An 18,493-nucleotide genomic window follows, 5' to 3' on the forward strand; every position below is an offset into this window, starting at 1 on the left:
ACAAAAATACTCAGAAAATTAATAACTAAAAAAAAACAATAATAATATTTATGTATCATTTACTTAAAATTAAAGAAAAAAACGTTTTAGAGGTAGCCTTATTATAAGTAATAATTTATCCTTCGTGTAAAACTGCATTTTTGCTCATACGCCCTTTTGTTATGAAACCCTCGAAATGTGAAAGGTGCCAGTATCTTTATAAGTTAGGTGAACAAGTGATAACGGGTCGACAGTGGAGTCTAATGTTAATGTAATCGAGTTTGGTGACCTTGGTAGGCGCTGCGGAGCGAGACGGCGCATATGGGTGTGAAAGAGAGGGGTGTATACCAAGTAAACGAGCGAGCAACGTGGTCGCCACGAGGCGTCTGGATTTTTAGGTTACTTTTAATACTTATTTTAATTCATACTTAATTTATTATAAAAATTAAAAAGTTAATAAAAAACGCGCCAAGTGCGAGTCAGACTCGCGCACCGAGGGTTCCGTTCTCGGATATTTTTTCCGACATTTAGCACGATAAATCAAAAATTGTTATGCGTAAAAAAACGTGTTTTAGAATGTACAGAAGCCCTTTCATATGGTACCCCATTTGGTATAGTTGTCTTACTTTAAACACGTTTAAATTTTTTTGTGATGTAACATCCACTAATTCACGGTTTTCGGGTTTTATCCTTTACATGTGTTATACGACCTACCTACCTGCCAAATTTCGTGATTCTAGGTCAACGGGAAGTACTCAATAGGTTTTCTTGACAGACGCGACAGACGGACAAGACAGACAGACAACAAAGCGACACTATAAAGGTTCCTTTTTTCCTTTCGAGGTACGGAACCCTAAAAAAAATTTCCAAATCGGTCCAGGGGACTTTGAGTAATCGGGGAACATACAGAAAAAAAAAAGATTCCGACGAATTGAGAACCTCCTCCTTTTTTGGAAGTTGGTTAAAAATTAAACAGAGAGAGCCCTACACTAACTTCTCTCCTTGCATAGCATGAGTTGTACTTTACGACTATAGAGAAAGAAAGAAATAGTATAAAATGCCCTGGTTATTATTACAAAGAGGTGTCATCGTCTGTTATTAATCGCCTATATTGGTAAAAAAACCCCAGAAACCCAATCAAAACTGTAACTCTGAGAGAAGTAAAAAAGGCAGATTCTTTGAAAGATGTTAGTTGCAAGTTTTTATACAAAGAGATTAACATGAGGTAGAGCGGCTAGAGCAGTCTATTTTTTCTTAGCCGACTTAAAAGGTAAATAAGTCACTTGTATTGACCATTTATGTAGTTACATATTCATACGAAATTATCAATTTTTAGGGTTCCATATCCGAAGGGTTTTAAACGGGGCCCTTTTACTACGCTTGCGCTGTCCGTCCGTCTGTCAGCGGGTTGCATCTCATGAACCATAATAAGTAGAGACTTGAAATTCTCACAGAATGTATATTGCGGTTGCCGTTATAACTACAAAATATATTAAAAATTCAAAATGGCCGCCATGAAAATTGGCTGTTAACTTTTACATAGCTTGATCCCACCAGATGTTGAGTGGCGATGCAGACTAAGATGGAAGAGTAAAGTTTTTATGATCCCTTCTCATTAGATTAAAATAAATGACGTGCCGTTGAGACAATAAGATAATTATACTGCACTGATAGATCATCAGGATATGCAGTTACGTATATTAGTTCCTTGCTGGTTCTTCTCGGTAGGAAAGGCATTCTGAACCAATACCAATAGTAGGCACATTTGACGATTCAAAAGTGTTTGCAAAAACTTTTTAGGGTGTTACTTTCCAGTACAGGTAAAATAGCCAATTGACCTCTTTTTAACAACTAGTCGGTCGGTCTATCCCATCTGCCCCAACACGTTATCTATGTTTAGTATATTTATTTTTAAGTCACGTTTTCGACAACGCTTTTCAAGCACGCCATTATTTTTTTAATCGGTTGGATTTTTTTTACAGTAATCGATTCTATCGGCAAAATATCATGGAATCGTGAAAAAGTTGTAACGGCCAGTTTAAGAAAAAACCGGCCAAGTGCGAGTCAAACTCGCGCACCGAGGGTTCCGTACTCGGGTATATTTTCTGACATTTTGCAATTTTGAACGGTACACAGAATCTCAAATAAGTATAGAAATGGTAAAACAACGTGAGCTTGTCACTTCGTTATGTAGAGTATCGAAACACAATAACGTCTAGACTGTATCATCACTTACCACCTAGTGAGATCGAAGTCAAGAGCTAACTTGTATGATATGTCAGAATAAAAAAGTAAAAGATCCTGTTCTCGTAAGCCTCTTATCAACAAACAGTAGGTAAATAACACAAGCCAGCTAATGACGTCCGTTATCAGTTATCACAGAACACTGTGCCCGAATTGCTGTAACCTTGAGTTGTACAGTACACAGAATCCAAAATAAGTATAGAAATGGTAAAGCAACGTGAGCTTGTCACTTTGATATGTAGAGTATCGAAACACAAAAACGTCTAGAGTCTAGACTGTGTCATCACTTACCACCAAGTGAGATCGCAGTCAAGAGCTAACTTGTATGATATATCGGAATACAAAAAGTAAAAGATCCTGTTCTCATATGTCTCTAATCAACAAACAGTAGGTAAATAACACAAGCCAGCTAATGACGTCCGTTATCAGTTATCACAGAACACTGTGCCCAAATTGCTGTAACCTTGAGTTGTACAGTACACAGAATCCAAAATAAGTATAGAAATGGTAAAGCAACGTGAGCTTGTCACTTCGTTATGTAGAGTATCGAAACACAATAATGTCTAGACTGTCTCATCACTTACCACCAAGTGAGATCGAATTCAAGAGCTAACTTGTATGATATGTCAGAATAAAAAAGTAAAAGATCCTGTTCTCGTAAGCCTCTTATCAACAAACAGTAGGTAAATAACACAAGCCAGCTAATGACGTCCGTTATCAGTTATCACAGAACACTGTGCCCGAATTGCTGTAACCTTGAGTTGTACAGTACACAGAATCCAAAATAAGTATAGAAATGGTAAAGCAACATGAGCTTGTCACTTCGAAATGTAGAGTATCGAAACACAAAAACGTCTAGAGTCTAGACTGTGTCATCACTTACCACCAAGTGAGATCGCAGTCAAGAGCTAACTTGTATGATATATCGGAATAAAAAAAATAAAAGATCCTGTTCTCATAAGCCTCTTATCAACAAACAGTAGGTAAATAACACAAGTCAGCTAATGACGTCCGTTATCAGTTATCACAGAACACTGTGCCCAAATTGCTGTAACCTTGAGTGGTAGATATGCAGAATCCAAAATAAGTGTAGAAATGGTAAAGCAACGTGAGCTTGTCACTTCGTTATGTAGAGTATCGAAACACAATAGAGTCTAGATTGTATCATCACTTACCACCAAGTGATATCGCAGTCAAGAGCTAACTGGTATGATATATCGGAATAAAAAAAGTAAAAGATCCTGTTCTCGTAAGCCTCTTATCAACAAACAGTAGGTAAATAACACAAGCCAGCTAATGACGTCCGTTATCAGTTATCACAGAACACTGTGCCCGAATTGCTGTAACCTTGAGTTATCAGCGAACATACGTACCGTACACAGAATCCAAAATAAGAATAGAAATGGTATAGTAACGTGAGCTTGTCACATCGTTGTCATAGATGTAGAGTATCGATACACAATAACGGCAGAGTGAAACAGGCTTAAAGTTCTTTATTTTAAATCTAACATCAACAATTTTAATCTCGCAACAATTCCTAACCTTAAGAGGGGTCTCTCCGTCACTCGCTTCATACAAACGTAGTTCCAATTTCATTTAAATATTAAGTAACCAAAGTCCATAAAATTTTGCAGACATATTCTAGAAAATAATATCTATGTCTGTTGTTTTCCATATTTCTGTTAAAATATTTGGTTTCAAAGTTACGCGGTCTTAAAAATTCACATACAAATCTTTGAGCCCCTGTAATTTTAAAACTACATATTTTTAGAAAAATCTAATATCACAGATATTAGTTTCTAGAATATGTCTGCAAAATTTCATGGACTTTGGTTGCTTAATATTCAAATGAAGTTGGAACTACGTTTGTATGGAGCGCGTGATGGAGAGAGCCCTGTTAACATTGTATACTATGTGTCGTGCCAACGAAAAGGCTCGAACGAATACAGATTATCATTTCTATTACCTTATTTTAGAATTCTGCGTCTACGATATTTTCGCGAGTTGCGTAATTTGTACTGTATATCTGCAATAGGTATACAATACATAATCTCTATTATAAAACTGTATTATATAAAGTGAAATATAGAGCGAAAATATTATTTACCTATACCAGTTGATGCGCGCGGCTTCGTCCACGTGGTTTTAAGTTTTTTAGGGTTCCGTACCTCAAAAGGAAAATAGGAACCCCTACGCCTTATTCTTACAAGAGCTTTTTTAACATCCGTTAAACAAGTGTAAATTAAAAATTTATAACACCCCCGACAAAGTATTTGAATTTTCCAAAACATCATTTTCAAATAAATAATTATGTCTCTAGGCAACGTCCATCTTGACAGCTAGTCATTTGTCAATTGAAATAATATTATGAACCTAACGGTCTGTAGCAAAGTTACCAGAAAACTAGAAAAGAGCTGATAACTTTTAAACGGCTGAACCAATTTTCTTGGATTATAGCTAAGAACACTCTCGATCAAGCCACCTTTCAAATAAAAAAAAAACTAAAATAAAATCGGATCATTCGTTTAGGCGCTACGATGCCACAGACAGATACACAGATACACACGTCAAATTTATAACACGCCTCTTTTTGGGTCGGGGGTTAAAAAGCGATCAAATAGTGCATTCCCAAGTATCTGTTCACACGACAACGCTTTTATAACGCTCCTGTGAATTAGGGCTTATAAGATCACTTCGTTGTCTGTCTGTCTGTCATGTCTGTCAAGAAACCTTTAGGGTACTTCCCGTTGAGAAGTAAAACTAGAAAAGAGCTGGTAACTCTTAAACGGCTGAACCAATTTTTTTGGATTATAGCTAAGAACACTCTCGATCAAGCCACCTTTCAAACAAAAAAAAAGTAAATTAAAATCGGTTCATTCGTTTAGGCGCTACGATGCCACAGACAGATACACAGATACACACGTCAAAATTATAACACCCCTCTTTTTGGGTCGGGGGTTAAAAAGCGATCAAATGGTGCATTCCCGAGTATCCGTTCACACGACAACGCTTTTATAACGCTCCTGTGAATTAGGGCTTATAAGATCACTTCGTTGTCTGTCTGTCTGTCATGTCTGTCAAGAAACCTTTAGGGTACTTCCCGTTGACCTGAAATCATGTTTGGCAGGTAAGTAGGTCTTATAACACATTTAAGGGGAAAAATCCGAAAACCGTGAATTTGTGTTTACATCACAAAAAAAAAAAAAAATTAAAACGTGCTCATGAACAATTTTTTTTTTTAATTTCAAAGTAAGATACCTTATGCCAAGTGGGATATCATATGAAAGGACTTAACCTGTACATTCTAAAACAGATTTTAATTTATTTTTATCCATAATAGTTTTTGATTTATCGTGCGAAATGTTGGAAAAAATACCTGAATACCAAAGCCTCGGTGCGCGAGTCTGACTCGCACTTGGCCGGTTTACTAACCCCCTTCTTATCAGTTTCTCTTTCTACACGGCATCGTACCGGAACGTTAAATCTCTTGGTGACACGGTTTTACCTGTTGACTGTTGTATGTCACGGTCATAGTCATACTGTATGTCTAATGTCTATGGTGTATTATAAAACTGTATTATTACTATGTATTTAATATTATGCAGTGATATATGGAATGGGAGCGTGAGACATAGACAAAGATATGCAGCATAAAGGCAGTAGTTAAATAAAGAACGGATTTAATGCGATGGTATTAGCTATTAACATTTAAGAAACAATAATTTGTTTATACTTTAAGTGAGACAAGGCTGAGAAACCACAAGAATGCCTTTTATGTTTCTTGTTAAGAGCCCGCTTCATGGAAGCGATAATTCGTTGGTGGATGGAACCTAAAATAGTACTGTTTCCACAGATGACGGAAACAACGTTATTTGTGCGTGTCACCCTTTGCCTCTAACTGCACCTCACCCCGAGAGAGGCCGGGTGAATGAATTTTGCTTGAGATTCAAGATTTTTAAGCCACAAGTGTAAATTAAAAATTTTCAACACCCCCGACCAGTGAAGGTTACAGTAACTAGAAAAGAGCTGATAACTTTCAAACGGCTGAACCGATTTTCTTGGACTATTCCACGCCTACGATCCAAAGTATCTGAGTTTTCCAAAACATCATTTTCAAATAAATAATTATGTATATCTAGGCAACGTCCATCTTAACAGCTTGACATTTGTCAATTGACACTCGAATATTATGAACCTAACGGTTATCTAACCTTCTTTTCTACAAGAAAACTAGAAAAGAGCTGATAACTTTTAAACGGCTGAAACAATTTTTTTGGATTATAGCTAAGAACACTCTCGATCAAGCCACCTTTCAAACAAAAAAAACTAAATTAAAATCGGTTCATTCGTTTAGGCGCTACGATGCCACAGACAGATACACAGACACACAGATACACACGTCAAACTTATAACACCCCTCTTTTTGGTTCGGGGGTTAAAAAACGGTAACGTGATAATAGATAATCAACGTTTGGAATTACGTTTATTTTTGGCAAACGAAAACATTGTTTTACTCAAACTGAAGACATTTAAAATATTATGAACTAAAGCATGACATGAAGCCGTTAATTTTCCAATTTTCTAGTTTCTTATTTAGGCACGAATTTGCCTCAAAATTTGACCTAGAATAGAGATTTTTCAAGCGCCATAACTTTTTGAATAAATACAATATTACCATATTGTTTTTAACCCCCGACCCAAAAAGAGGGGTGTTATAAGTTTGTCGTGTGTATCTGTGTATCTGTCTGTGGCATCGTAGCGCCTAAACGAATGAACCGATTTTATTTTAGTTATTTTTATTTGAATGGTGGCTTGATCGAGAGTGTTCTTAGCTATAATCCAAAAAAATTGGTTCAGCCGTTTAAAAGTTATCAGCTCTTTTCTAGTTTTCTTGTAACTTTGTAACAGACCGTTACGTTCATAATATTATGTCAATTGACAAATGACTAGCTGTCAAGATGAACGTTGCCTAGATACATAATATTTATTTGAAAATGATGTTTTGGAAAATTCAGATACTTTGTCGGGGGTGTTATAAATTTTTAATTTACACTTGTAAGGCATTGTTATTGGAGAGATAAATCGATACATATATGGCTCAGTTATAGATCTAGAACAATAACGTATAGAATAATAGGCGTGTTTGTATGCAGAAGCGCGTAAGGGCCACCTTAAGACGGCTAGTTATACACCAAGAATGCTTAACCTATAAAAATCCGGCCAAGTGCGAGTCAGACTCGCGCACTGAGGGTTCCGTACTCGGGTATTTTTTCCAACATTTTGCACGATAAATCAAAAACTATCACACCAATCACACTTCACACTAATATTATAAAGGCGAAAGTTTGTATGTGTGTGTATGTGTGTGTGTATGTTGTGTGTGTGTATGTTTGTTACTCCTTCACGCGAAAACTACTGAACGGATTTGGCTGAAATTCAGAATGGAGATAGATAATATCCTGGATTAGCGCATAGGCTACTTTTTATCCCAGAAAATCAAAGAGTTCCCACGGGATTTCGAAAAACCTAAATCCACGCGGACGAAGTCGCGGGCGTCTGCTAGTAATGCATAAAAATAAATAAAAACTCGTGTTTTTCTTGTACAGAACCCTCGTGTGCGAGTTCGATTCGCACTTAACCGATTTTTTACGTCGCGTTAGAAATTAAGCGCTAATATAGAGATTAGCATGCATTAAAATTTCATACCCAAAACCTGTTCGACAATCTCAAACTGGTTTCTACGTGGCATTTCGAGGTTTGGTATTAGGTAATAATATTTTATACTGAACGTATGTAGATTGTAGAGATCTCTATATATGGATGTAGACATTGAGTTAACATATTACTAGAGTAACAATGGTACTGACTTTGAGTGCAACTTAGAGTATTCGCATCTTTTTCTTATTAATGTAATAAAAAAAAAGACAGACTAACCTTATTTTTAGAACTGTCAAGCCTCATGATTCAGGTGCTAGTCGTGAGCCTATTGTAAAATTTAGTCTTTAAATTTTAAAATTCATTTTCCGTCCTTTTTTAGCAGTATTAAAAAGAAAAAGATGCAGATTACTCTTTTAGTTTGAAGAAAAACATCAGATTCAGAACAGACGCCTATGTACCGCTAAATGGACTAAATGTCTTCGCATATTACACTAACTCGACGCCGACTCCGATTAATTATCATCATCATCAACAACAACATCACCGGCTCACTACTGAGTACGAGTCTCTTTTCAGAATAAGAAGGGTTTGTCCATAGTCCACCCAGCCAGTTAAGTGCGGATTGGCAGAATGAACGTGTTTGTGAAGTTTGAAATTAAATATATCAATCGAAATCTGTACCCTCCTAAAGACAAATGACTTAAAGTTAAAAATTCAGTACCATTGATTTTAATTTCGCAACATTTCCGCTTGACGCGCTGGCTGTAAATATATTGCAAACTTGAGCATTAAAACCAAGCAGTTAAGGACCATTTTACTTTAACACTAATAAACTTACAAAAAGTAAAATCTCGTACTGAGGGTACAGGAGAACCACAGTCATAGATATTAGTTCCTTGAACGTATCTATAAAATTTCATTGGTTTGATTGGTTAGTACCCAATTGAGAGCCTAACTATGTTTGATAGGAGCGCACGACGAATAAAACACTGTTGAAAATATTTATTAAAGATGTTCGAGGACTTCGTCTGTGTTGGTGTTAGCTGGCGGGCGTGCTCTGCCTTTTTGGAGCGTTTTTTTTGTTAAAACTGACTGGAAAGTGCTCTAAGGGGGTACCGTGCGTGTGTCGGCGAGCGCCAACACAGACAGGGTCCATACTTGTATAGTTTAACTTGTTACAAATAACTACAAACTTGACATTGGCTAATCTTTGTAAAGCCAGACGAGAGAGAAAAAAAAAGATGTTCGAAGTTTTTTTGACACTTCAGGATTGATATTCGTTGCTCCATGGCAAGCTACTCAATGGATACCAGTCGAATGTCAGAATTCATTGGTAAACTTTTTGATACCAAATTAGGTAGAGTTGAATGATATTGAAGTGAAGTAGGTAAGGCCAGTAGGTTAAAAGGTTATAAACGCCGGAAATATAAGGGCTTGGACACACCGAGCGCGACTGCAACGCAGTGTTCGCTGCTTCTAGAATTTGTTACAAAAGGGCCGTATTCAAATGTCGTCTAATTCACATCACACTATGACTAATAATAATAATCAATGGTTTTTGCGCGAAAAGAAAGATACTCGTAGTTACTTGTTTTTAGCTGATTGCGGATCCGCACCGCTGGATCCAGCAAATACAAAAAATGTGCTGGATCCAGCTGGATTGCTGGATTGCGGATCCAGCTGGATTGCTGGATTGCGGATCCAGCTGGATTGCTGGATTGCGGATCCAGCATTGCAATCCCTAGTCCCAGTGGTGGGTCTGCTGCGGTGGGCATCCGCTGACGGAGTAACGAGGTGTTGTCGGTCCCTTGTGCTCCGTCATCAGCGGAACTTCGTGAGGTTTTTAGTCGGTCGGAGTCCGACATAACCAGTGTGCTCCCTCGTGGCCGGTGATAGGTATCCATGACGGACTTTCTTCACGATAAAAAAAGGAGTAGATAGGCTAATGGAATCGAAATCTAAAGAATCACAGTAATATTATAAAGGCGAACGTTTGTGTGTGTGTGTGTGTGTGTGTATGTTTGTTACTCCTTCACGCAAAAACTACTGAACGTATTGGGCTGAAATTTGTAATGGAGATAGATTATACCCTGGATTAACACATATGCTACTTTTTATTCCGTAAAATTAAAGAGTTCCTACGGGATTTTAAAAAACCTACATCCACGCGGACGAAGTCGCGGGCATCAGCTAGTATGAGATATATTAATGCCTTAGTATTTGGAGTTCTGTGATCAATACATTAAACAGAACCAAAAGTGACTGGGAGCGTAAGTTGCGAAAGGTCACATTTTATTAACTAAAATGATAGATTGCGAAATATTGACGCAATAGATATTTTATTAAAACGAGTTAACACAAACAACACCGTTACAACTTACACAAGATGGTGTATGGACCGAGTCCCCTAGAACAGAGATGTCATCATCACCTCGACCTGTCGCCGGCCCACTACTGAGCACGGGGTTCTTATCAGAGTGAGAAGGGCCACGCTGGCTAAGTGCGGACTGGCAGACTTCACACACCTCTGATAACATTATGGAGAACTCTCGAGCATGCAGGTTTCCTCACGAGGTTTTCCTTCAAGTTAAAGCAAGTCCTAAGTAAGGATATTAAGCACATTGGTGTGAATGTTGCTGTACAAAATCCTGACTGAACTAAATTGACAGGTTTTTAACGCCCGACCCGAAAAGAGGGGTGTTATAAGTTTGATGTGTGTATCTGTCTGTGGCATCGTAGCTCCAAAACTAATGAACCGATTTTAATTTAGTTTTTTTGTCTAAAAGGTGGCTTGATCGCGAGTGTTCTTTGATCCAAGAAAATCGTTTCAGCCGTTTGAAAGTTATCAGCTCTTTTCTAGTTACTGTAACCTTCACTTGTCGGGGGTGTTATAAATTTTTAATTAACACTTGTCAAGTAACTTTTATCCGCGACATTTTTCGGATAATGTAAGCTATAATGAAAAATGTTTTCTTGGCAGACACGAGACGGACGGACAGACGGACAGACAACAAAGTGATCCCATAAGGGTTCCGTTTTTCCTTTTGAGGTACGGAACCCTAAAAAATCAAAATCGGATTAGTTCCGGAGATTACCATCTTCATACAAACTTACAACCTCTTAAGATACCACACTAATATTATCACACTTCGCACTAATATTATAAAGGCGAAAGTTGTGTGTATGTTTGTTACTCCTTCAAGCAATAACTACTGAACGGATTTGGCTGAAACTTATAATGGAGATAGATAATATCCTGGATTAGCACATAGGCTACTTTTGATCCCGGAAAATCTAAGAGTTCCTACGGGATTTTGAAAAACCTAAATCCACGCGGACGAAGTCGCGGGCATCAGCTAGTAGACTTAAAGAGTCGCGTTATTCCAAGGTGTTTTATAGAGTAAGCAGTTTGGTAGGTACTCATTATTTTCTGCCGATAGTTTTTCAGTATCGCATTTCCACACATTTTTTCCTCAATGTCGAAATATGCCAACTCATTGTTATTACAGTATGAACACGCTAAAACGTTGTATTTTATGGATAGGTTCTCCGAAGTTTTTATAATTGGTTTTAAAGGCAAACAATTTTTTTTTGTAATTTTTAGGGTTCCGTACCACAAAAGAAAAAACGGAACCCTTATACTCGGTTTTTTAGTTAAATCGCTAATTTAGAATGGATAGCAAACTTAAAACTAGCATCGAATGTGGATTTTACGAACTTTGGAAGACACTCTATAATTACTTAGAAATAATTCCCCATTAGCAACACTATTCGATCGGTCTTTTTGATTGTGTGCGTATCCTGGTATTGGTCTGTGTAGGTATGAGGAAACGCATGAACGTACAAACAGGACAGAACAAACGGAGTAGGTAGGTATTATGTTTAGTTTGCTTCAATAAAAATAAAAATAAATTGTTCCAATGGGTCACTTAATACTAATAACAGAAAAGACTAAGGATGAATCGCGATTCTGAACGTTTCATTATGTGATATTTTTAATAGAAAGAACAAGTGTAAATTAAAAATTTATAACACCCCCGACAAGTGAAGGTTACAGTAACTAGAAAAGAGCTGACAACTTTCAAACGGCTGAACCGATTTTCTTGGATTATAGCTAAGAACACTTTCGATCAAGCTACCTTTCAAACAAAAAAAAACTAAATTAAAATCGGTTCATTCGTTTAGGCGCTACGATGCCACAGACAGATACACAGATACACAGACACACAGATACACACGTCAAACTTATAACACCCCTCTTTTTGGGTCGGGGGTTAAAAAAGGTACTTATGTACGAGTAAATACGCCAACCATAGGCCACAGGAGAGTCACGTTCGAATTTCAACTCCTACTTTGCACTCTGGCGAACCACTTTCCACGCAGATTTCAAAGGGCAAACGAATCTTTTCCGAGCGAGTGAGATGAAAAATAATTTAAATGTCGACCACAGTAAATAATTACTAAAAAGTAAATTACTATAACAAACAGTAATTAACTGTTGGTACAAGCACAAGGTCCACTCACACAATTTCACAGTCCGCTCTCTATAATAATAAAACATTACAAGTCTGTCCGAACCTCGGAATTCAAAAATGTATTAGAAATACACAATTGCAAAGAGCACTAGTCACTGCGGAGCCTACATATTTTGAGAATGTTAGATGAAGGAGTGCAACGTACGTTAAGGGTGCTGTGGATTTGTGTGATGTTGTTGTGTTGGTCGTGTATATTGCTTGCTTTTCCTGCTTCTTCAGCAGTAGGAGGGCGAGCGGTGCATATCATTTGCTGCACATTGTAGCATACAAAGTCTTCTTTGGCGGATAATAGCAACCTATCTCAATATGCCCGCGACTTTGTTCGCGTGGATTTACCGAGATTAAAATTAGCCTACGTCACTTTCCTGGTCTTTGACTATACCCATGTAAAAACTCACGTCAATCCGTTGCTTCCTTGCGTCGTGATTGAAGGACAAACGCACAAACACACTTTCACATTTATAATATTAAGTAGCGATGACACTAATGCCACTATGCTTTATCATTTTGAGCTCAATTACTAAACGCAAATTTTGAAATGCCCGTATTGAAAAAATCGAGAATTTTGGATAGGCTCAGTTTTGTTTTCAATGTGTGTTTATCCTACACATACATTTAGTTGCAGACGTATTTACGTCTGTATTATACTGATGTTTCATTCGACACTTGCGCGGCGACAAGCACATCCACTTTACCGCTTCTATATTTATTTCGAAGTCAGTGGTTCGTATTCGGTACTCGTTTCAAAAATAAACGAAATGTCTGTGACATTATCCTTGATTTTTATCGTGGTAAATATATCGAAATAGCTTCAGTTGGCTGCTATAAAACAAACAAAAGGAATGTCCGGTATTCATGAACTTACCTACTTGAGCCTGAAACACAAACACACACAATGCGCGACACGATATCACACAGTTCGCGCGTACGTGTATTTTTTTAAATTTTAATTTAAAAAAGAATATTAGCCATTTTAATCATGACTAACATTCCCCTTTCCCCTCCAACTAAGCGTAAAGCTTGTGCTAGGATTGGGTACGACAATAGTGCAACGGCTGGGGTTTGAACCGCCGACCTTTCGGAATTCAGTTCACTCCTATAACCGTTGAGCTATTGAGCTATTGTATACAACTGTTACCATCATCATCATCATCAAACCATCGTCGGCTCACTACTAAGCACTCTTTATAATTGCCAAACTTAATATACCTTGGAGAGCATTGTAGAGAACTCTCAGGCGTACCTACAGGTTTCCTCACAATATTTTTTTGTCACCTTTATCCTTCTAGGGCATGCAAGATATCTCTGTACCAAATTTCCTGGGCCCTATTACCTACTAAGCCTCCGCTATAGGCAGTGAGATGAAATTTTCACCGAATGTGTATTTCTATAACAACAAATAATACAAACAACAGACGGAAGCGTTAAAGTGCGGAGACCAACCCAGGAAGAAGAACAACAATTAAAAAAAAATTGAAATGCCCGCCCATGCCATGAAAATTAAAGTGTTATTTATTGTACGATGGTACGGAACCTTTCGTGTGCGAGTCCGACTCACACTTGACCGCTTTTTATGTAATTTATTAGCTTATTCTTGCGACTTCATCCGCGTGGACTACACAAATTTCAAACCCCTATTTTACACCCTTAGGGGTTGAATTTTCAAATCCTATCTTAATGGATGTTCTACGTCATAATAGCTAACTGCGTACCAAACAGCCCGATCGATCCAGTAGTTTGATAGTCAGTCAGTCAACTTTTCCTTCTATATATTTAAATTAGTTTTTTAGCACAATTGAACGAAAAAATTCTTTATTATAATCTAAAATCAATAGTGCAGTGAACCATAACTGTTTCACAAAAAAAAAAACTGAAATCGTGACATGAAAAGCACTCGACAACAATAATAATTTTAATGCTACTCGCTTATCAGTTGACAAACATGGAACGCATTCCGATCCGTGCATTATTAAGAAATAAAAACCTATTCCACCATGAAAAAAAATAACAACTGAAACGAATCTACCGATAAAAAAAAACAAGTGGGAAAAACACCCATTTCTCATTTTTTACCACAGATAATAGTTAATTTGAAAAACACTAGAATCGACACGATAAAACACCACAAAGAAACATTAAAGCGTAAAAAGATATTTATTAATTTAAGGCCGATTTTTAATAATGATATTTACTTAATAAGATGCTTTACTTTACTTTAGAAGATACTTTAATTAATAAGATTAAAAAAGACTGCCCGCCATATTGAATTTTTTTTTCGAAAAAAATTGTAGCCAGTGCCACTTATAATGATGTAAGGATTCAAACTATACCCCATACATCCAAATCCTTTAAATATTTAGAAGTTATGGTGGAATGAGGAAGCTCACATCATACATACATTAACTCTGAAAACATCACATTCCTTTTTTTTGTCAGTCGTGTAAAACATACATTTCTCATTTTTTTACCACGCATAATTTACTTATTTAATTTAAAAAAAAAACACTAGAATCGACATAACAAATTAATACCACAAAAAAAAAAAAAAGATTATAGTTTATGGCCGAATTTTCAATCGCCTAACATTTAACTACGCAGTTATTGTACTGGAAATCTTTTTAAGATGTCAAGTTTATTCGTAAGTTATTTGTCTGGCGATTAAAAAACCATCCATTACTGGAAAAGAACAAAATGAAATCTAAATTCCAAACGATAAGTAAACGAGTGAAAATGGAAAAATCATTAAAAGTAAACACCACTTCTCATTTACCACAGATAATTAAAAATTCCTCACGATAAAACACTTGCGACTAATTCGCGTAACACAGAAATGCCGACGTGTTAAAACACCTGTATTAATATTAGCATAGATTATTTATTTGAAATTCAAAATGGGTTCCACTATTCTAAATTCAAATTAGCGCGGTAAACGCGTGCACCGACCGCGCAGTTTTCCGTCCGACTGGACTAGTGATGGTCGTCTACCGATTGGACGAATTGATTAACGGCAAAGCATAAATTTCCATTTAATTCTGTTAAAACATACGCCGATACGCTATTTCTAGACTTGAATTTTTCCCATGCAGCTTTATATGTCATATGGACTGGAATTATACAGCTAGTATCGCTTTTAACAGGGTTCTCTCCGTCACTTACTCCATATAATCGTAGTTCCAATTTCATTTGAATATTAAGCAACCAAAGTCCATGAAATTTTGCAGACATATTCTAGAAACTAATATCTGTGCCCGTGGTGTTTTAGATTTTTCTAAAAATATGTAGTTTTAAAATTACAGGGGCTCAAAGATTTGTATGTGAACTTTTTTTAAGACCGCGTTACTTTGAAACCGAATATTTTATCAGAAATCTGGAAAACCACAGGCATAGATATTAGTTTCTAGAATGTGTCTGTAAAATTTCATGGACTATGGTTGCTTAGTATTCAAATGAAATTGGGAACTACGTTTGTATGGAGCGAGTGACGGAGAGACCCCTCTTAATCTAGTTTCGTATCGAAACTTGAATTAATCCTACTTTAAAATAAAACTTGATGTGATTTAGACTAGCTATAAACGCACAAGCCCATTTAAAAATGATAAATTAATTGTTATCGTATAAGAAATATAAATACATATTATCATAACATAATGCACACACGCGTAACTTTTGTCTTAGAACATTGTGACAAGGCTGTGGCCTGTTATGTATTAGAGCGTAGTTAGCTTTGGTATCACAAGTGTAAATTAAAAATTTATAACTCCCCCGACAAGTGAAGGTTATAATAGTAACTAGAAAAGAGCTGATAACTTTCAAACGGCTGAACCGATTTTTTCGGATTATAGCTATGAACACACTCGATCAAGCCATCTTTCAAACAAAACAAACTAAATAAAAATCGGTTCATTAGTTTAGGAGCTACGATGCCACAGACAGATACACAGATACACACGTCAAACTTATAACACCCCTCTTTTTAGGTCGGGGGTTAATAAATGGTTCTTGGCGAGTTTCTTGCTGGTTCTTCTCAGTAGGAACGGCATTCCGAACCATTAGATTATTTTGACGATTCAAAAGCACTTGTAAAAAGTGTATTTGAATAAAAATCTATTCTATTCTATTCTAAAAGCTGAGACCTGTAGAGCGATTTTGAACTTATCTCACACATGAACCACGCGTTGTACACTTCAAATACACACTTCAATGATGAAAATTCCAATTTACAGGTTCAGCCACTGTCTGAGGCTTGCTGTTCTTACAATCGATGAGGGCAACAAAAGTTGCGAAGACAAAAGTTGCAAAGACAAAAGTTGCTTGTGTGCGCGCACCATATTTTTAAGACGCAGTTTTATTCTTGCTACTCAATTTGCCGAAAATACTGAACGAAACGATTTTACTGAACGCTATTATTATCTATACTAATATAATAAAGAGGTAAAGTTTGTAAGTTTGTTTATAGGGGGTAATCTCTTGAACTACTGAACCGATTTTGAAAATTCTTTCCCCAATAGAAAGCTACATTATTCCTGAGTACCACCGGCAATATTTTACTATAAAAAAAGAACCCTCGGTGCGTGGACTTCGTCTCTGGTGGCATTTGCTGGCGCGCGTGCGGTGCCTTTTTAACCCCCGACCCAAATAGAGGGGTGTTATAAGTTTGACGTGTGTATCTGTGTGTCTGTGTATCTGTGTATCTGTCTGTGGCATCGTAGCTCCTAAACTAATGAACCGATTTTAGTTTAGTTTTTTTTGTTTGAAAGGTGTCTTGATCGAGAGTGTTCTTAGCTATAATCCAAGAAAATCGGTTCAGCCGTTTTAAAGTTATCAGCTCTTATCTAGTTATTGTAACCTTCAATTGTCGGGGGTGTTATAAATTTTTAATTTACACTTGTTGGAATGTTTTTTTGTAAGAAGTGGCCGGTTTTTGTGTTCTGCTGGTGTTTATTGGTGGTGGAACTGACCAAGGAACTGACTGGGAAGCGCTCTAAAGGGGCGCCGCGTGTATGTCGGCGGGCGCCGGCGCACACGAAGTCCATACTTATACAGATAGTTTCACTAACTTGTAATTAATTACAAACTTGACATTGGCTAATCTGTGTAAAGCCAGACGATAGAGAAAAAAGAACCCTCGGTGCGCGAGTCTGACTCGCACTTGGCAGGTTTTTATTATTTTGAAGAGAGTCTTTATCTTATCATTGTTTTTGCTGATGTTTGCACACTTGAGTGATATTGTGTAATATCTGCTACTTGTTTTACACAAAATATAAGCTTAGTAAATGCATGTACATACATATACCTACTTGTACATAGCCTAATTTTAGCGCAAACAAAGTGCTGCATTGGGGAAAATTCCAATTATTTATTTATCTAACAATAAATCTTTGTGCAATGTTCACATACATTCTACAAACTCTCAGGCTGAGATCTATGGAACGCACTTTGACTTTGCTTAGACTTAAGGTGCCCACGCACTCGAACTGAACTGCAGCTGAACTGCGCGTCGCGGCAGCGCCCCGCATGATATTCTCTCCAGCCGCGACGCGCGGCAGTGACGCGCTACGCGGTACGCGCGTCGCGGCTGGACCTGATGCGGACGGCACCGCTGGAATTTTAGTGGGTATGCTATATGAATGCGGCATCAAACGCATTGCTAGTGAGTCTCATATACCTGCGTGTGCGCGGGATGCGTAACTGCATTTTTACCAGCGGATAAAAAAGAAAAGGCATCATCGTACTTAAGGTTGCCTGGTAGAGATTGCTCCAAGCAATAAGGCCGCCTTTGCACACAATTGTTTTTTCTGTTTTCTTCTTTCTGTGATGTATTCCTTTACATGTGTTTTGTGTGCAATAAAGTGTTCTATCTATCTATCTAAGGTTCGACCTACCTTCTGATTGACCTTGACATTCTTGGGTGGCTTCACAACCGCTGGCTTTGGCGCTGGCGGCGGCGGAATGGGCTCTGCAAGAAAAGACGACGAATTAGTAATAGCTAGATGAGTTAGCGATACCTGGGTCAGACCAAATACACCGGTCAAGTGCGAGTCGGACTCGCACACCACGCATGTTTAGCAGTGGGAGGG

The 18,493-nt window shown here is 37.4% G+C and overlaps 1 protein-coding gene across 3 annotated transcripts in view; it reads right to left on the reverse strand.

Moving 5' to 3' along the window:
* Positions 1-18,493, reverse strand: part of LOC123879549 (la-related protein 1) — a 72,398-nt gene that overhangs the window by 32,032 nt on the left and 21,873 nt on the right. For 2 of the 3 annotated variants that reach the window (XM_045927316.1, XM_045927314.1), the window contains exon 3: positions 18,299-18,372. In XM_045927316.1, the coding sequence (XP_045783272.1) occupies positions 18,299-18,372 (74 nt within the window). Of the gene's footprint in view, positions 1-15,186; positions 15,392-18,298; positions 18,373-18,493 lie in introns of those variants that run through there. The other variant, XM_045927317.1, reaches the window with a different exon arrangement.

This window comes from Maniola jurtina, chromosome 28 (genome assembly GCF_905333055.1).
Source record: "Maniola jurtina chromosome 28, ilManJurt1.1, whole genome shotgun sequence".
Lineage (NCBI taxonomy): Eukaryota > Metazoa > Arthropoda > Insecta > Lepidoptera > Nymphalidae > Maniola > Maniola jurtina.